Source organism: Centropristis striata, chromosome 14, assembly GCF_030273125.1.
Source record: "Centropristis striata isolate RG_2023a ecotype Rhode Island chromosome 14, C.striata_1.0, whole genome shotgun sequence".
NCBI classification, from domain to species: domain Eukaryota; kingdom Metazoa; phylum Chordata; class Actinopteri; order Perciformes; family Serranidae; genus Centropristis; species Centropristis striata.
This window is the reverse complement of record NC_081530.1, coordinates 22,231,500-22,253,472: the sequence shown is the minus strand read 5'-3', so window position 1 is coordinate 22,253,472 and position 21,973 is coordinate 22,231,500. Positions and strand designations below refer to the sequence as shown.

General features: G+C 40.0%; 1 protein-coding gene across 11 annotated transcripts in view; it reads right to left on the bottom strand.

Annotated features, from left to right (window-relative positions):
• Positions 1-15,303, bottom strand: part of LOC131985505 (sodium bicarbonate cotransporter 3-like) — a 48,904-nt gene extending 33,601 nt beyond the window's left edge. For 10 of the 11 annotated variants that reach the window (XM_059350647.1, XM_059350652.1, XM_059350649.1 and 7 more), the window contains exon 1: positions 15,169-15,303. In XM_059350647.1, coding sequence (XP_059206630.1) covers positions 15,169-15,210 — 42 coding nt within the window. In that variant the 5' untranslated portion in view covers positions 15,211-15,303. Of the gene's footprint in view, positions 1-5,768; positions 5,944-15,168 lie in introns of those variants that run through there. The other variant, XM_059350648.1, reaches the window with a different exon arrangement.
• Between the last annotated feature and the right edge of the window lie 6,670 nt (positions 15,304-21,973).

The following is a 21,973-nucleotide window of genomic DNA, read 5'->3' as shown; positions in this document are numbered from 1 at the left end:
GCATGTGGATTTGCATGATAATGAGCCGTGATGCTCTCTGACAGTGCTTTGATGAGGAGCGGTAATAATTCAGCTGCAGGGACAAGAGCAGCACGAAATTAATCTCTCTCAAGTAACTGGAGTTCTTCACCCCACAACTCAGCAAGGGTGAGTAAAAGGGTTCCTCGTGGTCATTTGTGATAGAGGGGCACTGGGTGTTTAGCCAGGACAGAAAGCTAACATTTTGGTCCATCAGTCACAGTAGGAATTTAGAGATTACCTAAGTACAAACATCTGTACTTTATTTCTTGATTACATTGTGGTGTAATTACTTTTTATTTAAGATAATTTATTAACTTACTGTTCAAAGTTCTGTTTAAAACAAAGAGTATTGTAATGTGTAAATTTGAATAGAACAAGAACCTCTGAATTAAAAAAAAAAAAAAAATCAATTAATGGAGCAAGTTTCTGGTTACTTTCCACAGTTCTAATTTCCTATTTCCTGGAACCACATGAATCAAGGTTTACAAGAAAAGCACACAACGCTGGTGGGAAACTATTCTTACTTCATGAGTATAGTCTTATTCTTAAGCTTCTTAAAATACCACTTCCACAAATCTGTTTTCATTTTACTGTATAAACACCAGTTTATGTACTGTTATCATGTATTCTATGCATGTTGTCAAGGTGCCTGTTTAGTAAAGTAAATGCACGTGTTAAAGTCTGCTGTGCCCTTGAACCCCCCCATGAACACATGATGCAACCTGTCACATAGCTTTGTCTAAAATAAACCCCTAGTCTATCACCCACAGTCCCCAGGCCAAGGGAGGCAATTGGCCATTATGCCCACGAAGCACAGCTGTGGTTGGGCTACAGAAGCAGTGCCAGTGGGGAGGACTTGGAGGGCAGAGGGACAGCCAGCTGAGAAAGAAAAGCGACCATAAAGTGACATCAATAGATGATGTTGACAGAAGGCAGATGCGTCTCTGGACACATACACAGTAAAGAAAACCAGACAATATGTAGCTCTGTGTTCTTTCCTGTGTAGATCCAGAGACATCATTGGTTTCTAGCAATTGCCATTATTATTTTATATTATTTTCTTTTTCTAAAAAATGCATTGACTGATTGTGTAGTGTAACACACAAACTAAAGTGAAATTAAGACCTACATCTGAACTTGTATTCTCCGTTGAACTGATTGTGCAATGGGCGGGTCCCTGAAGCATCTTCCTCGGAAAGATTAATCACTAAGTAGATGCACAGAGGAAATCAGCCGGGCAGAGAGGAGTCACAGGCGGATGTCATGTGGAGTCGGGTGTGGGGATAATGTGGCCAGCTAGCATCACAGCCAAGCAAACTGAGGGATGTTTTCAAGCAGCCTGGTCTGTGATATCCCCATAATTCAGCTATCCATGTGGTGGTTTGTAATCCGCATGTCGTCCAGCTTGTTGACGAGAGAGTGGGCGGTGGCTGGAAAGGCGCTGTTATGTTACTGCAGGTTTTTCAGTGGCTGCAGTCTCTTAAACATGGAATCTCATGTTGTGTGTGGGTCTTAATTTAATTTTAGTTGTAAACTAAATTTGCTGACTGCTGTACAGACAACAGTGTATCTGCATCTACTTCTCTGTACTCTTTGAGGGCAGAATGGGGGCTTTAGTGACTCACTATCTGCTCATGAGGCACAAGTCATGATATAACAAAACAGGACGGGCATGGGCTAGCTGGTTAGCATGCTAGTTTCATTATATATCTATGCAACAGTAAGACGTCTTTAACATAATGTCAACACGTTCAAATTGCACCTTAAAATATGCCACAAAGCCAGTCCCAAACTTATGAGTGATAAATAATTTGACCTTCAGAATTGCCTAAGTAGAAGTGCATCAATGAAACCGTAATTAGACTGCACGTTATAGACAAGATATAGATCAAGATACAAAAATAGATGAAAATTGTGTAACTCATACCATGCAACCATTGCATAAGCTTTATCCAGAAACTCTATAGGCATGAAAAGTGTTTCCTGGCCTGCCAGTGTCCACTGAGACTTGTGTGCTGCCACACGTCAGAAACATTACTCATGGGATGCGCCACATTCTGCTCCACCTACAACTGACAAAACAGATGTCTGGCACAGCGGGAAATTCTGATTAGAAGCCCCTTGATGTCACCACGGGAACATAACGTCACCTCTAGTTTGAGCTCTGATGAACTGAAAGCATGCATGGAGTCTGGTGTGGGATAAGCCCTGCCTTTGCTCAATACACTTTAGAGGGGACAAGCTGGACGATTAGAGAGTGGGTTCCAAATAACAATCAAAGAGTGGTAGGCAGCACCAGCAGGCAACCTGCCAAGAGCCAACACAATCAAACCATAAAAAATGTCACTCTTCATCATTTCTCATGTTTCTGTTCTCAAATCCTGCCCCCTCATCCTCTATTCTTTCTCACATGGGTGCCTTGTGGGAATGCTATGCCCAGACAATAATATTAAAATGTGTGAAAATATGTGGGGGATAGAAAATCACTAATATCAAACACTTTTTGAATTATTCTCAACCATCACTATAAGTAATTACTGCAATTACACTCACTAATGTGCTCCCAACCAGATCAGTCAGTAAACAGCAATATGAAGTCCAGTAAAATTTTGAAAGGATTTATGACAGTGAGTGGGCCAAAATGACCCCAGTTGCACTTAGTTTTATAGTTGTACTCCACAAAATATATTTTGGGCATGAAATACTGACCGCCACTTGAAATGTTGCTTTTAAAAGTTTGTTGATGGCTTTTTTGACAGAGAGCAGATATGAGGGCTTTGTCACCAAAACATACATTGACAAACTGCAAAAATGAATTGTGAAGACTAGACAATAACAGTGCTGGTTTTATTCGTTCAATTGTCTTGTTTTGAAGCAGACAAACACTGAATCCAATGAGTGATGGCAGCCTATAAAAACATAGTTTGATCTGCTGCTGTTTCAAAACAGGCATATCAAAATTCCATGCAGCTGGGTAACAATGGTGAAAAAGTGTTTCTATGACTGCTCATCAGAGTGAAGGACTTTTTAAAAAAATGTAAGACATACCAATGGTCCACTATCTTTGGTGGTTTCCATGTTGTATGCATAAATGACTGGCAAAATCATTACCTTGTATATGAGGCTTTTCTCTGGCTTTTACAGCAGCTTAGGTGATAAAATCAGCAATGTGTTGGGTATTATGTAGAGGTGGGGATTTATGATTTACATGACCCTTTAAGAGTAAACATAAGGATTATTATGTTTCCAACCAATAGCAAAGAAAATACTGCATTTGAACTCAACATTGAACTTAATACACAGATTACCCAAGGGCAACATGAAGATTGTGGATAATCCATGTTAAATTGGCACTTTCAAGTTCAAAATAGTGTTAGGAAATACTGTAGTGTATACATACAGGGAGGGTGTTCATCAAGATATGAACATCATGTTGAACTCTATGGCAACCCTAGAGTTTGTTGTGATTATGTTATGTTTTACAATACCTTATATTATAATAACAGCAACAGATATATGAATGGAAACCTATCCAGCACTCTCACATATGGCTGGGCGATATGGACCAAAAGTCATATCCCGATATATTTAGGCTCAATATCGATATATGATGTATATCCCGATATTTTTAATGCAAAGTGAGAGCCAAATATGACATGTCACAAGTAGTTTTATTGAAACCGTTTACTTAAGTGAACATAAATACTGTATAATAACAGGAGTACCTTTTTTTTCCAAATCAAAGCTCCATAAAGTGCACATTTAAATAAAAAAATTATCTTAAATAAAATAGCCTATGAAATAAAAAAAGCCAATCTTTTTCTGAAATAAATAAATTTATATGAGAAAGAATAAAAAACATTACAAAATAACTAAATATGACAAATTCAAGTAAGTGCAGCATTTATATATAAAGCAGCTTGCCTGGATCAAGGATCACAATGCAAATTTGAACTATATCGATATATATAAAATGGTCTAATCCCATTTAAAAATATATCGATATATCTTTTATATCGATATATCGCCCAGCCCTACTCTAACACACATTTAACACCTAACCTGGTTGAAACACTGGCCAAAATGCACATTTTTTTATTATTCTATTTATTTTGTGTTTTCAATTTTATGGTATATGCCGTTTTTCAATTTTATAGCTTGTTGTGACCTGTCGCTTCTTGAGAAATTGTGTGTTCAGTGTTTGCACAATAAATACAGAAGTGTTTGAGAGGTTTATTTTTTATAATGAAAATAGTTTGTGAATGTTACTACAATCCCCCAGCAAGTAGTAGTAAGTAAGAAAGAAACATATTTGTTTGTTTTCTGCTATACCAAACTTGCACTGAACCCTGACTCTATAGCCGGGGTTTGAACCGAACCCTGACTTCTATGTACAGTTACACCCCTACTCACTTCTGTTAGTGTGGGAGAGATTTAACCACACAGCAGCCAAACACCTCATCAGCCAACCAGACAGTGAATGAAGCAAGCAGCCACCCAACTAGCCAACAGGCCTGGTTCCCTCTAATCTCAATTCCTTGCCAGCCTTGCTTTACTGGGACCTGATCCAATCGATAGAGACTGACGTAAGAGAGGTGTTACATAGTGAGAGACCTGTCCCTTGAGATTACTGAATATCTCTCTGTCTCACACTGCCAAAATGCACAATTGCATACTACGGATGAGAATATTGACATGTATTTATGCCAATTAATGTTAAATTATGTAACCAATTAAATTATGTCTGAAAACAGAAAGATAATAGAAACAGACATTTGAGAGAATATAGATAGTGGCTGATCAAACAGACATTACAAATATCTTTTCAGGAAGGCATAAACATCCATGGTGCTTAGCAGGTGCTGGGTACCAAACATAAACAGAGAGAATAATTATATAATTTATCAGGCAGCTATATTTTGCTGAGTAGCAATTCAATTATTTAAGTCACTGGAGCCTTGCCACGTCAGAACGGGACAAAACTAAGAAGGCAGTCAGAAGCGTGTGCCCTGTATCTAAAGTCTCCTGAATGAAGATGCAGTTTAATTTCATTGTTTAAACAGCTAGGTTGGAATCTTATTGGGCGGAAACAAACAGACACTCATCATAGTCTCCATTGGATGCAATCAGTTCTCCCAAACAAGCAGACAAACATTCACACAAACACAAAGATGGAAATCATCCCCTCATTCTGCCTCACAAATATTTTCCTCCTGATTTCTACAGTCCCTGCTTGCGCATTGCTCCCATTCTGGGCATAGTCATTTCTGCACTTTTTAATTTTGAATGAAAACAAGCATTTAATTTCATTTCACTTCAGCCAATAACCGTCATCTCTATTAACAGCGAGCACCTTGTTTGCATTCGGCCACCTTGGTAGACCCATTTTTCTCCCTCCTCTCCCAAACACTCATCTCTCTCCTCTCTTCCTTCCTGTTCTCCTTGTCCCGCTCCTTCAAGCAGCCATAACTGTCTGTGTTGATTGTGTCTCTTTCCTGCTCCTTGAGGCGATTAAAGAGTAAAAAGGAAACGGTTCCATTTCAAGAGACATGACCGATGAAGCAACAACCTCACAGTACTGACCACCTGCCCCATTCATCAATACAGAACATCCCAATCTACCGTAGAGAAACAAGAGGACAAACCAATATTAAACACACCAATGATGCTATACGGAGAGCCACTGGATCCTGTTCAAGTGTGGAACATGACAGGCACACATAAAACCACACACACACCAGACGTACCGTAAGTACATGCTCCCCTTCACTCTGTTCGTCCATTTAGACTAAAACATCCGCAAAGCAAAGGCAGCAGGGACGTCAAGCCAGCTCCTTCTTTCTGTCGGCTATCTCTGTTGTAGAAGGTGTGTGAGCTAAGCACTATCACAGGCACTGTCGCACTAGTCTGTTCCCTCTTCCTCCGCTCATCTCTTTATACAGAGAGAGGCGAGAGAGGGAGCGAGCTGCTCCTAAACACACAGTGCTCTGCTCTACCCTGTCAGCCCGCTCTTTGCTCAGCAGCCAATCCCACCATGCCACCATGAATATTTTATTCGCCCAGCCAAGAGCTTAAAAACGCATGCATACACACTGCCACACTGAGGACACACACACACATTTGGAGGACATTCAAATGCTCACCCGCTGAGGTATTCAGGTCACAAATGAAAACCCACCCCCAACACAGATAAATAGAAACAAGCACACGTGTGAGCTCGGCATTCCGCAGAGGGTGCAATGAATTGAAAAAGGACAGATAGCCGTGTATTCATTGAGATTCCAAAAGCCTCCTTGCCTTTGACTTTGACATTCACAATCTTTATCAGGGCCTGAAGGTTGAATGTCTTTCAACAACCTGTGATTTTACAAAGAACTTTTGGCTCATTTGTGTTCTTGCCACAATAAGAACTGTTACATGAGTAGAGCAAAAAGAACATGAGCAGTATATATTTATAAATTGAAGGAAACACTGTGGACCTCTGTCCAGTACAGAGATGCCCTTTTGATGCAGCATCCAAAACGGTGCCAGTCACTTCCAAGTAGACTGACCATAAAGGCAAAGGTGGAACCAAACCTAAAATAAAGGCTCCCCATGGTAATCAGGGATATAAAAGGTGCATCCAATTAAATAGAAAGAGTGCCATCTAAAGGCCGAATCTTTGCTGAGCTGAAGCATCAGCACCTTTGACTTAACAACCTGAGGTCTAAACTAAAGCAAAGCTGTAGCATGGTGCAGCAGAACAACTCATTTCAAGATAAATGTTTTTGCAATTTGACTTTTAAAGGACTAGTATGCAGGATTTAGGGATATATTGCTAGAAATTGAATACATTATTCATAATTATGTTTAATCTTGTGAAACTCACAATTATTTAATTTTATTTAGCTTAGAATTAGCCTTTCATATCTACTTTTCCATGTTAATGTTTAAGCACGCTTGGAAAGGGAGGAGTGATGTATTCAGTTGGTTGCAATCTCCAACCTTCATGATAGCTGCCACTAAATAAGGTCTTACATGAATAAATTAAGTAATAAGCAGGATTTCTTGCCAGTCACTGAAGAAGCTGTTATTATCGCTGCATGACACAACAAGATAAAGAGTTGAAAGCAAAAAAATTCTGTTAATGTTCCAATGAAAAGCAGTGAAAATTAAACCGACTGCATGATTTTGTGTTCGCATACACACACAGTTCTTAATAAGCAAACCTGAAAAAAAGAAACACACACTGACACGGAGACAAAAGAGACATTGAACGGCAAGCCTGTGACCTCCCAACAGCCACAGGCAGCTGCAACAGGAAATAAAACCCAAGGTATTGAGGTATGGTTAAGCTTGCTAGTATTTATGTTAACATTATCAGTTAGCTCCCTTAAGACTTCTTTGGGACATAAGGCTGCAATAAAAATAAGATCCATTTCAATTCTGTCCTTGGCAACATGCTGGGTCTCTCCCTGTGACAGGTGCTTCTTGCCCATCAGCTCCTCCAACTTTGACACATCAGCTAGCGGCCCTTTCTAACTTTTTTGGGCCCAATGCAGAATCTTGTTTTGAATTTGGGATGGCTTAGATTGTATTTTGCAAAGGTTTGTGAAGATTGGTGAATGATTTAGCACAAACTCACTGATCCTGGCTCAATTTGGCCGCTACTCAGTTTAACCCATTTACGCCGGGAAAGCATTACCGCATTTCTACCATTAAAACCGGGAGCGCTGTTGCGTCACTCTACCATTAAGGCCGGGACAGCGGATATGTCATTTTGTAGTATTTGTATTTTTTTCCACCTATTTTCGGTCTCTTGGCCAATGAAATGCATCAGAATCATGATCAGAATACATGTGGGAGTGTCACAATGCAACATTGGACTTTTCCAGAACTTTGAAATCATGAGGGAAGACAACTATAGCGGAGGAGCTCAGAAGTAAGTGACGGAAGCGATCTGATGAAAACAGCGCCGATGATTTAATTGCTGATCCGGACTTTGAACCCTCGGAACCAATCGACCGGCATTTATGGATGAGGAATATGTTTTTAGACGACATATTTTCACCGAAGAACAGACAGATTTGTGGCCATCTGGAGATAATAATAATTATTAATAATATATTAATATTAACAATAATAATAATTGATTGTGGTGATGATATAAGAACTCATGACTGTTTATGTCTTATAGGGATGGAACGGTTCATGAAAACCGTCAGAATTGTTTGGTTCGACTCTCTCGGTTCAATTTGCGTGTGTTGCGTTCGGTTCATGCACTGCTCATTTTTCTCATGAGGGGCGAAGCGTGTACACTCCAGAGCAAAAGGTGGCGCTACTGCGCCTAAAGCAAACCACCAGTAGTAGTAAACAAGAAGAAGAAGAAGCGAAGCTGTGAACCGGGTGTAGCAGATAGAAAGAGTAGTGGGTCAGTTGTGGAGAAATGTGTGGGTATGGTGAGTGGGAAAGAGCCAGAGTTAGAAGATGCGCCAGCAGAACTCTATAGGTCTGCTGTATGGGACCACTTTGCATTTAGAGTGACCTACGATGGCGGCGGTAAGAAAGTTGACAAAAGTGCGACAGTGTGCAAGCATTGTGCAACACGTGGTGTTTACGCTAACAGCAACACTATTCCGTTCTATGATTAAAGCACTGGAGCCACGATATAAAATCCCCTCCCGCAAACACTTCAGCAACACGGTAATTACCGCACTTTATGAAGAGACCCGACAAGGAATTGTTAAAGAGTTGTCTGACACAGCCTCTGTTGCGCTAACTACTGATGGATGGACCTCTAGGGCTACTGAAAGTTTCCTGACTGTGACTGCCCATTACATTACCTCAGAATGGCAGATGAAAAGCTCCGTTTTACAGACACGCCCCCTTTATGAGAGCCATACTAGCGAGCATCTCTCTGAAGCACTGACAGAATGGAAGTTGCAGTGCAGTATGTGTTCGTTTGGTTTAAGTTACATTTTATATTGTATCTGTCTCCTCAAATCCTGGTGAACTTTTACCACTGCACCATTGAGAGCATCCTTACCAGCTGCATCACAGTCTGGTATGGTAACTGCTCCGTCGCAGACCGGAAGGCGCTGCAGAGGGTGGTAAAAACTGCCCAGCGCATCACCGGTTCACCACTCCCCACCATCGAAGCTGTCCACACCAAGCGGTGTCTGCGGAGGGCACGCAGCATTGCCAAGGACAGCTCCCACCCTGGACACAAACTGTTTACCCTCCTCCCCTCCAGGAGGCGCTACAGCTCCCTGCGCTCCAGAACCAGCAGGTTCAGGAACAGTTTTTTCCCCTCAGCTGTCACCCTCTTGAACACTACACAGAGGTGACCCACCTACTGTCCTGTATCTGCCCACATTAATGAATATTTTTTGACTATTTATGACCATGACCTTATTTATTACCATCCATTCATCTACCTGCACTGCTGCTTACTGTACATATCTCTACTGTATATATTTCTATAACTGTATATATCCTATAGCATATTCAATACATACCTGCACTATATTTATACTCTGTGTTCATATGTAAATACCCTGCACTTTACTACTCTGCACTTCTGGTTAGATGCTAAACTACATTTCGTTGTCCTAGTACTTGTACTCTGTTCAATGACAATAAAGTTGAATCTAATCTAATCTAATCTAATATTGGTGATTATTGACTGGATGATTTATTTTGTTTTCCATGAAGTACTGATAATCAGGGAATTGATACATGTCAACATTATTTTTGAGTTAATTTCAAACAAAGGGACCTCAGTCAAGTGTTGATAGAGCCTATGCTTCTTTGTTAAAGATAACTGTGTTTGCCAAGTAAATGAAGCACATGTTGGAACTAGCAATGTCTCCTCTCTCACAATGATGTATCAAATGTTAGACTGCTTCATTCTTTCAGTTTTAACCTGACTATACAAGACACAATTGATTTTCTTAACAATCAACGTATACCGAACCGAACCGAAAACCGTTACCATAAAACCGTGAACTGAACCGAACCGTAGATTTTGTTAACCGTTCCACCCCTAATGTCTTATATTACTTTATGCGTCGTTGAGTACCCTGAAAAGTGCAATATATAAAATGTATTATTTTTATTTATTATTATTATTATTATTATGATAATATATTTTTTTTTATTACAGTAGGCTAATGAGAACTATGTCTTGTTCTTCCAGTGGTCATATCATGTTTGCATCTTGCTAATGGGCATGTATTAGTATTATGCATAGGATTTTTTATTCAGTCAAATGTAACATTTGCTGAGTTTGTTGATTTTTTAAAAAACTTTATTGAAGGTTTGGACAAATAAACTCAACTTCGTATGAAAGCCACAGGTATAAGCTCTCAAATACTTTTTGAATTTCATTTTTATCTGCTACAAAGGCTGAAAAATCTATTATTTAGTAGGTGTTGAATTTCCAGAAAAACTTCAGGTTTTAGGGGGTCATTTGAAAATCGCCCATAGGTTTTCCAGGCATTTTTTCCCAGGAGCTTTAGGCCTTAATGGGTTAATAAAAGCAACGGCGCATAACTCACCATGGAGATATGTTTTTATTGTATTTTACAGTACAGTAAAATAACAGTTATTTATAAATAACAATAATGGATAACAGCGGACTGTCAGCCCCTGTTAACACAATAAACAAATGTGTGACTTTCTGAATGGCATAGCTGCGTATACTTTGTACATACATCTCAAATGGTAGAGTGGTCATCCACTGAACGGAAGGTTGGTGGTTTGATCCCTGACCATGGCAGCCTACATGTTGAAGTATCCTTGGGCAAGATACTGAACCCCAAATGGCCCACCGATGCAGCGTTCATCAGTGTGTGAATTAATTCTTAATGGTGGCAGGTGGCACCGTTGTAGGATAACCTCTGCCACCAGTATGAATGTGTGTGTAAACGGGTGAATGAGTGCAGTCTGTAGTGTAAAGCGATTTGGATAAAAGCGCTTTAAGTGCAGTCCATTTACCGTTTACATAGTACATCATCATCTGACGCATATATATGAATTAACAACTTTAGTCGACTGAGACGGCATCAATTAACTTAACTGGCAATTTATCAAGATGATGTTTATTATCTTTTAGCTAAATATTCTTGTTTGTGCATATGTTTTGCATGACTTTGAACACAAGTTTTGTAAGTTATGTGATAACAAATATTCAGTGTAAACTGAAAACATATATTTAAATTCTTATCGCGCCGCCAGCGTCACTGTTTCTTTGCTCACCGCTTTTAAATCTCCCGGTAGACCGGTGTACGCAAGGCTTTATAGGTAGTTGGGGCGCACAGAGGACACACACATGCATCCTTGGAATTTGGGCAAAAGAAGGACTCTGTCCTTTGGAGTATCCTGGACATTGGGACAGTCCTTCGGTGGATGACAATGACGTAGTATCCTTCAAATTCAGCTGTTTCAGGATCCCTCCTTGACATTGGGATACAGCCACAGGCTCCAAGTGTAAAAGATGGCGGCTCCTCAAATATAAAGGCTTCAATTTTATACAGTGGGAGGAAGTGGAGTCATATTGTCCAACTCTATAGTCACTCAGTGATCCATACATACAGCCAGCCTTTAATTTACACATCACGTAAGGTAAGACAGAAAGATTCTTCTGGCACAGAGCTGCTATGCACCTCCCAGTATTTACACACAAGAAAGAGGCTTAGAGGATAAAGATTAACTATTCAAAGTCTCAGATCCATTATCCATCCCAGGTTTTAACCCCACCCAACAGAAAACCAAGCTACCATCAAGAATCAGAGTGCAACCATCAAGACCACACTGAGCAGCATAATGTAGTTGACGACTTTCCTGTAATTTGATAAGCTTTCAAATAATCTTTGTAGAAATAGAACAAAGGCACACTACCATGTAGATTTAGTACAATCCCCCTTTTCTCATCTTTTACATTCTTAATATTACTTTTAGAGCATTGCTCTGTGTAGTAGAGGCTAGGTAGCCACACACACACCCCCCCCCCCCAGTTGCAGAAATGTTGGTGGCTAAAGGAAATTAATTATAGCCTTCCCTACCGCTACAGCTTCAGTCTAATCTACAGAGCAGCTTGAAAATGTAAGCACATTGAACTGTGTCACGATGAGGCACAGAGAAGTTAGAAAAACTTGCTATTTTTGCATTCCTGGAGACAGGCAAAATAATCTCAAAATTAAATACAGAGTTTTCTTGAGTAAGTAAGAAACAAACTACAATGGCACACATAGGCTAGCTGTGTTTTCCAACGTATGTAGTGGACCTCATCAATCATTGCCTCCAAAAAGCACTAAAAAACTTGTGGCTTGTGGTGCTGTTAAATCACGTCCTCCGCTCTGAAAGTACATTTCATTCTTGTCGAAAGTAGATTGGGAGCACCATAAACAAACAGGCTCACTGTTGTGTAAACCAATTAGCCTATAGCTGGGTATGGTTGGAATTATTTATCGTACTACCTTAATAGTACAGCTGAACAGAACACAGCACTATCAGACTGGCAAAGAGTCAAATTCTGTGTAATTACTCATTTAAAGCACCGTCATTAGTGAGTATGCTTTATACAACACTCACTAACCCTTGCAGTAAGGGCAGAACCGATAATAGTCCAGGTCGTAGAGCCTAACCTGGTTGCAGTAAAACCCTTTTTCACTAAAGGAACATCCAGAACACTGATCCTTTTTTCTCCTCAGACGGTAGCAAACACCTTAAGTAAAAATTCACTGAAAGCTCAAAACAGCAGAGCCAAATTAGTATACTCAGAATTAACCCAGAGTTCAGGGTGTCAGCGACAGAAAGTGTGTATGTATTATGCAAAGTATGACGCATGGTCTAAATGCAAAGTAAATTTCTTTAAGGAAATCCTGGTGGCCCAAAGTAAAGAATAGCAATTATAATTCTTCTGTTTTCTTCAGCGTCTTTAGCTCCTCAGCCCTTCCACCACGAACCCATCTTCCCAGTATAAGCTTTAAAACAGACTGTACATTAGAGCAACGTGCCACTAATCGGCCTAATCTATGACCGCTAAGCACTCATACTTGCAGCAAAGGTTAAACATGCGCAACACAGGTGAAGGGAGTGAATCTCTAACCCTGAAGCTAATACAGGTTACTTAAACACAAAGCCAAATTAGTCTTCTATAAATGCCACAGACACAGCGTGAGATGGTATTCATGGGGATAAAGGCAGCAGAAGAGGAACCGTTGGATGACATAACATGGCATGACTTCATGTTGGGATGATGCTAAAACACTGGTTTAAATTAAAAGAAGCTGGGACCATAGTAAACAATAATAACAATTTAGTGGCAGTTTAGATTTGATCCTCAGCATTCAAATCCATTTCTTATGCCAATTTATTTTTGAAAGTGAAACATTGTCAACAACCAGTACGCCTAAACGATAACAAGAGTTTCTTGTTGAAACCAGATTCATGTTTTAAACATGCACACGCTAGCTGAATGTCTGACTCAAAGCTTAACAATGCCATTTTCTTTGGGATGTGCATTTTGATGGAGGGGCAGTTTACTAAGCCCAGAGACATTTAGGCAACACGCAGCTGTATGTGTGCCTTGAGGGTCCTGTGGCACAGTGAGTGCATTGACTTCCATGCCTGGGGAAGAAAACTCTTTCCATTGGGCAGCCAAGGATCAAGTTTCCTCAGACTCACGCACATACATGCACGTGCATAGTAGTGGACAACCCTACACCAGCATTGATGTCAGGCGGCAACATTTTAAACTTAGCTCTGAAACCAATTTCTTTTTTGGGCTTGTTAACCTAGCTGAGTGTTTGATGCTCATCATCCCATCTGTGACTGTAAAGTTAGACCCAACAGACAGGATATGGGTTTCCACTCTCACCCACAACTTGGTTAAAATATTACGCTGAAGAGAATTTGGTAGAAACCCAAAGGCAAGAAAAAAATGGGGCACTGTGTCAGAATCCACAGTGTATGTTTACAAAAAAACAAACGTCTATTCGTGAACATGAAATATTTTATCTTTGTAGAGTTTTCAACTGATATTGTGATTGTAGATGTAACCTGCTGTAACTCACATGTCTGAAATTGTGCAAAAACAATTTCTCTTACACTTTCATGTCTATTTTTCCTCTCCAGTGACACAAGCTTTCACTGTAAAATTAGACGCGTTTCCTGACTTGGAAATGTCACACAAGAAGGCTGATCTATTTCGGGCGCATTTGATATGCAAATTAGCCCTTTATTTCTGCAAATGTGCCGGCAGATCTTATCAAACTGACTAACTGGGACACATATTATGAAGTAACGGACTGCTGGACCTGTTGAACGTGAGAGGGGATTGCTACAAAGCTGGTTCAAAGCAATGTAACGTAACTGATTACCGGCATTATAAACTATAGTCAGACCTACTCAAGCAACACCGACAGTGAAAACTATTACTGTTTTTAATTTACATGCAAATAGACTGTTTTGTAGTTTTATTACGTATTGTTTTTTTCTGTTGTTTCTGTGTGTATAAATGGTAATAAATAAATAAAATAAAATAAAGTGGTACATTTCCATAGACACGCGATCTTTTGTTTGTGGTTTCGGTTCCTGGCAGCTTTATACTTTGGTAATTAAAATAAAATGACAAATCTGACTGATAGCCAAGTTTGTGTCGAGAAAAAGGAGCCTTGCATGTGATGTAAGGACAGACTGAAAGATGCTAAACAGAGACAGAAATGAATGCACAGGAAGTTGCCAAATTTGAACCAAAATATCCTGGACATCAGAGGTTTAACTACGGTTAATAACGTTAATAGCGTCACAGAACAGGGTTGACTGTACTCGCGCCCGGAACGTTAGCAAACACTATTTGAAAACAAGTGAACACGAACTGAAATAAACATAACACCAGGGCAGGAAAGCACATGTATACACAACATATGTGTGAATGAACGGTTTCGCTGACTATAAGGAGAGACCTGAACACAACTTGTACCCATGCCACGTGTCAGAAGTAGAAAGCCGGCTAACAATAGCAGCCGCCGGATGGAGTCTCACTGAATCTGACTCCCGAGCATCACTTCTGCTGCTGCTTGGCAAACAAGGGGCAAACACGGACAAAGAGCCACACATATATAATGGAGGGCTAACGGTTAACTGTGCTGGGCGGGTACTTACTGTTCTCAAAAGGGGCCTCATTTGTTCCGAAGGTTCGTCCATTTCCCCTTTACCGGTCCTCTTCTCACCGTTAGCTGTTGTATGTTTTTTTTCTCAGTTGATGTAAAGAGGACTCCGGACCGGGTGACACTTCTGTGAACTGTGAAGACTGGCTGTGCTTTCCCTAACGACACAGCAAGGACACGCCTCTAAAATGATTGACAATGATTGATTGCCAATTAGCATTCAATTCCCGGCTTCCTCCGCCAATCAAATGTAAATACGTAACAAAGAAGGCGGGGGCTATTTTCCATGTTGCCTCAAAGTCCCAAGCGGGTTTTTTTTTCTTTTTTGTTATGATTTTTTAACCACGCTAAACCTGCAGAGACGGATTGTGATTGAATTGTAAATTGTATAGGCGATAGTTATTAAACACATTCAACTTTATTTAGTGGCCTAGATTCCTACTTTATTATTATTATTATTATTATTATTATTATTATTATTAACTGGATACTAATTATGCATGTTGCTGTAATAACGATTACAGGGGGCAACCACAATCACATACAGGATAAATGTTTGATTTATTATACCACATATTTTTTGTTGTAACTTTAAAGCAACTTAAAAGCAAAGTATGGGATGTAAATGTAAAACAAGGTAGCCACCACCATAATTCAAATCAATAGACAGGAATCTGCTGCTCCCATCTGACAAAAAGGGATAAGAACACAGCCCAAATGTAAGCTATTTTAAAGATGTTAGATATTTATTTACACATGCAGTATAAACACAGGGAAATAATACCTTTATTTTCATTTGTGAGGAAAACACAAATTTAATATGCAAAAATATTGTTTAAAAAATGTCTGTAAAATGTATTTATTAGTCTTCAATAATCAAGAGAATGTTGTTTGAAGATGTTTATTATGATGATGTCATTATTCTAAAAAAATGTTGACAGGAGAGATAATGGCAATAATGGCTAAGCATTCACAAACTTTACTTTTTTAAATCAATATTAACATACTTAAATGTATGGGTTTAATGTCGATGCTAGCTCATTGTGACAAATCATAAAGGCCTGAGATCGGGGCCTATGCCTGCACATCCCCAGATATTGACATTAACATTGGTATAGGCTATTTCAGATGTGAAATTGAAAGAAAAAAAAGTCTTAAAGTCAATTTGAAGCTGGAGGTCAACAGTTATTGCCTTCCTTTTTTATTTGTGGGGATTATGTTGCTTCAGAAGACTAATTATGAGTAGGTTATAAAAAAGAATTTGCACAAACTAAAATTAAATCTTTCTTATCATCCATCACCCTCTTGACAGTCTTATCATCCATCTTCCATAAAACCATCTTGCTTGTCATGTATTATAATTTAATACTGTGTAATAACTAATTTTCACCAGCAGATGGCAGTGCTGTATTAACAATTTCTCTCATGTAGGACAGCACTTGGATGCTAGATATGCATAGAGGTAATACTTTAATTTCTCTTACTTTTCCGTCATCTAAACTACATAATTGGCCAAGTGAAATCGCATAAAAATACTTGATCAATCAGAAACAACGGTTTAGATGTAAAATTTGGTAGGTCAAGTTTGACTGGATACATGATTAACTGCTCTTGGTCTTACATTTAATGACCAACCCCAGGAAGCAACTTTAAGACAACCTTTCTTTCAGAGCTTTGGGGTTTAACACAGACTTCTTAAAAAAAAGGAAAGTTTTCTTCTGCCATAAATACAACGAACACCCTCAGTTATTTCCAAAGCACTTTGTGATCATATGGTAAACTGTATGGCAGTGGAGTACAGTCAGAATAGAAACCAGGCAGGTGCAAACAGCTAAAGTATTCTGTTCTTTCAGCAGAGTTCATGGGTGTTTTCCTTTAAATAGAGCCCATTCCTCACCCACCCATCAACCTCCGGCATAATCACGCGGCAGCTCAGAAATAGAACTGTGAGGTGGGAGATCAAACTATCACCTCTTAATTGTACCCTGAGTCTTAAAGATGCTGAGAGCCCATTAGCGCACAAAGAAGAGTGCTGTGTACTGCTCCTGAAACATGCATCCACATAATGCAGCTGGGAGATGAGTCAGAAGTTAGACAAGTGGAAGAAGCACCACACTGGTATACATCTGTGCTGGGACTCACGTAAAGAGATGCAAACGGCAAGGTGTGGTGGCAATGAGAAAGAAAGTTTTCTCCTTCAAAGCTTTAAAGAGAAAAAAAAGGAAGAGAGGAGTTAACCGGAAATAACTGTAGTGGAAGAATTACAACTCTAATGGCTGCAGAATCCGTGCAAAGGTTACACAGATATTTGTCATTTAGCTTTGAGCAGCAAGAGGTGACAGATTGGAAAGAGTAGCATGTTAGGAGCAAGCCACCAAATGAATATTGACTGTGTCGTGTTTTGTCCCAGAAGCTGTAGAAATTAAGAGTCCCTCTTTCCCAGAAGGTTTAGTGGATGATGTTTTTCCTCCAGTTGGGAGGCCTTCTGATGGTGCCAGGAGAGAAAGAGGAGATTGTGAAATTCCCAAATCTGTTGGAGCGCTCCATCAAAGTGCCAATGCATTGATTTTGACCACAGATCTTTTCCACGCGGCTGCTTCTGCACGCCCTACCCAAAACATTGCTCTCAAGACCAAGGGTCTTGTGGGAGTCTTTGTGCCCCTGAATCCTGTTCAACTCCTCAGGGACACTCAGAGGAGGAGGGGGAGTAGAGGCCAGTGACCAGCATGGTGTACCCAAATCGACTCAGGGATGGGTAGATGGCGGGAGGGGTAGATTGTGGAGATGGTAAATGGTGGCGGTGGTCAGAAGGGGAAGGTAGGAAAGGGGAAAAGAAAAGGGGAAGGGGCCTGTTGAGGTGCATCCCACTGCCCTCCAGAGGGAACACGGGGGTTTGAAATCAATGTGCTGTTAAGTGCAGCTTAGCCGCGGGATACTCTCTCCGACATTATCCATGCACCAGTGAGTCAGGGCCTTGCCTGCGCGCTGCACACGCCGTCTGAGGGCACCAACACAAGGCCCCTTTCCGCGCCTCCGGTTCCTCTCACCTCCGTGCTCTCTGCCAACACTCAACGCCCTTCTCCAAACAGTTGTGGCCCCGCTAACTTGAGACTCATCTCACACCAGGGTCTCACTCTAGCAGACCTGTGAGCATTACTGTAGTCGGCCCACCCCCCCCTATTTACTGCTGATTAACCAGGTCCAAAACTGGCAGTGAGACTAAATAAAGCATTGTGTTATGTACATAGACACCTGGGGTGAGCTAAAAGGAGAGCCTCTGTCAGCATCATTAGGACTGTCAAAGCCCATGACCTCTACTTAATAATACCAAGAACATATGCTTATAATACATAAACCAGAATAAGGCATGGCGTGCCAGAAGATATCTAAAGTATACATATTTTATGATATAGCAGACTTGGCTTCTGGCTTTGGTGTTGTCCTGTTTGTTCATGCAGTGTCCATTATTTCCTATAATTAAAAAGACTGGATCTGACTTATCTGGACTAATGACATTAACCTTTAAAAAAAGTCTGTGTAAACTAAAAGCGATTAACTAGATCATGAGTGACTACATCACAAAGCAACACAGTGGAGACTTAAACCGTCCCTGAGGAACAATTCTACAGTAATTCTAACTGGCTTGATAACCATTTAACAGAAGTGACATTCATCAACACATCAGAAGGGGAAATATAGTGTGAAGAGGAACATAATCGCCACCGTCTCACTCTTGCTTGTCTGTAGGTTACTTTTTTTTTTTAAAGGGGCGTCTTAAAAATCTTGACCCAGACACACGTGCCTGTGGCTGCATTTAGTCAGTGAGAGCAGTAATAGTGTGTGACTGAAGGTGAGGAAACTGCCTCAGGCCTTCATCTGTGTTTAGATGTCAGCCCTCCTTGGGTACAATGTCTCTGTAGCCTCCTTGGCCTTTCTTACATGAACTCTCAACATGGTCACCAATGGACGGCCTGAGGGAAGGGCACAGACATGCGAGCGTTCACACACATGAAACAAGAAGTTTTACAAATAAATTCTACAAACCGCTGGCTGGTCCTCATAGGCCTTGTATTACAGCAGTCAATTGCTGACATTGTAGCAAGAAATGTTAACAGCAGTAGTAAAGCACACTAGTCAATTCTTCAGGTCTTATCCCAGTGCGCAGAGCAAGTCAACAAGGTCTGGATTTGTGGTAGCATGCTGTAGAGGTGTCTATTGATTACTGTACTTCTTGCATGAACGGTTGAGAAAGACAATCTATCGACTTGTTGCTCCGTTTTTTTGGAGTCGTCAGGGGCTCCCATGAATCACTTGATATAAAGCTGTGGAATACCCATCAGATAAATAATAACAGGGTGTTTACACAGCTGTAGTGGAGGCCGAGGAGAATATTTGTAGTTTAGATATACGATAGATTTCCCTGTTACAGTGTTTGTAACTCATGCTCGTCGCTGTGTAGGAGATTTTTTTTTTTACAGTAGGAGGATGGCAGAGATCACATCTGCAGTTCCAAATATTAATGCTTTTGAAAAGGCTTATGGATAATGCACTGTTGGTGATGATGGTTGCACACAAAAACACTACAAAGAAACCAAAAAAACTACAAAGAGATAAACCAGCTGCAGAAAGACACATACTTATGACTACAAAGACACCAAAGCAACTACAAAGAGATGCAAGCCAGCTGCAAAGAGACTAGAAAAATAACCAAAAAAACTACATCGAGATGCAAAAAAGTTGCAAAGAGATATGGAAATAGACAAAAAGAGACAACAAAAAGACTCAAAATGACTACAGACACAAAAAAGACTACGAAGAGACAAAAACTACACAACACTACCATTACAAAGACATGCAAACAAGCTGCAGAGACACAGAGACTTGCACTGACCTCAAAGAGACACAAAAGGACTACAAGAGACTGAAAAAACGACAGAAAGATGCAAACAAGCTGCAGAGAAACAGAGAGTTGCAATTACCTCAATCAGACTCAAAAGGACTACAAGAGATGGAAAAAGAGATGCAAACTAGCTGTAGAGACACAAAGACACTTACAATGACTACAAAGAGACACAAAGCAACCACAGAGACTCAAAATAACTACGAAGAGACGCAAAATAACTACTTAGACACACGAAATGACTACAAAAAGAAGCTAAACTCCTACTGTTTAGAGTCTGTGTTTTGCAGTAGGAGAGGTGGAAGGGCCTTTTAGTCTCATAATCTGCACCGAAGTTAAACTGTAGTTTTGTCAAATGATTAATGTCAAAAATGTATTAAAACGAGCCATGCAAATTCTCAGGTCAATACAAAGCACCAAAGGAGCAATTTCTGGTACTCAGACAGAGATTTATGCCATTTCCACTATATTTAAACTGTAAGTCAGTTATTGGCTTTAGGGTGTGTAATATTCTCATTGTTTCCCCCCTCCTGTTCGTCCGTGTTCCGATTACTTTCACATCTTTGCAACTTTTTTTGTCCAGTCATAATCTTGATAGCTATTCTCCACCTCTCTAAACTTTAATGAGCAGAGGTCAAGACAACATGGAAAGGAGCAGAAAAACACCATCAGATGCTCTGAAATACAATTTGCTGACACGCACAAGTGCAAACATTTATATTCTCCAGGCTCGAACCCCCCCAAGAGCCTTTTTCTTACAGCTTTCCTGAGAGGCCAGGGCAATCAAGCACTCTACCTTGTTAGGAGGTGTTAATTGGAGTTAGTCAGACTCCTCACTTTGTCAAGGAGTCTGACAACAGAATTAATTAGAATTCGAGTATGTAAATCAATTCAAATTGGGGTCCTTATGGGGGAGGATTTGAAGTATTTTCACTGAAGAAAAACAGGTGCTGAGAACATGAGCCAAGTAGACTCTGTGTGAATATTATGACTTCTCTTTTCATGGATTTGATCTCCACAAATCCACTTTGGGAGAGGCGTATAAATAGAGGTGTTAAGCTGTACATTGCCCTAAGTTGGATGGTTGATGGACCATTTTTTCACTTAGCCTGTTTTGATATTTTCTAAGTACACATGCCTCGCATGCAGTTGCATAGGTGAATGATAAAATGTGTGAAAACACCATGGCAACAACAGAAGGAATAGTAGGACTGTGTGCTTTTTGTGTGCTTTCCACCTAATTGGCTCTGTGTTGTGAGTCGTGCCATGTAAGACATATAAATCTCATATTTAAATCACACTTTGCTCACTTGAATTGAGCGCTGTGGTGTTACCTTGTTGCAGTTATTTGTAGATTTAAAAAGGATTGCTCAGCTCTTTTGTGCATAAACACCATTGACACAAGAATTAATGCATTTGGTTTCCAGGAGCAAGAAAACATGAAAAAGATACAGAATATCTTGAAATGGCCCTTTTCATTTTCTGTTGTCATTTACTATTCGTATGATAATACTTGATAGTTGCATATGAAAATAATTGGTTAGAAATTAACACTTAATGATTTATAAGTCGAAAAGGACAATAGATGCAAAGCAGCAAAAGCTTATCAAAATGTAATTTGTAAAGTAATGTTGTGGGAAAGTATTTATCATATTATTCACTATACTCATTTGCAGTTGGCCTCACATTGCGCAGAGGAGAAATGTTTAATAATACTTAAAAAAAAAGATAAAATCGGCTATATTTTATTGCACCACCGCTCCGTTTGAAAGCATATGATAATAGATTTTATATATACACTACTTGTTGCAGTGTCCACTTTTTGGCAGCAACCTTTTGGGGGACTTAAGAGGCCTAAATTCATTCCTCTATAACGAGCTGGAAAATACACAGGTCCCCC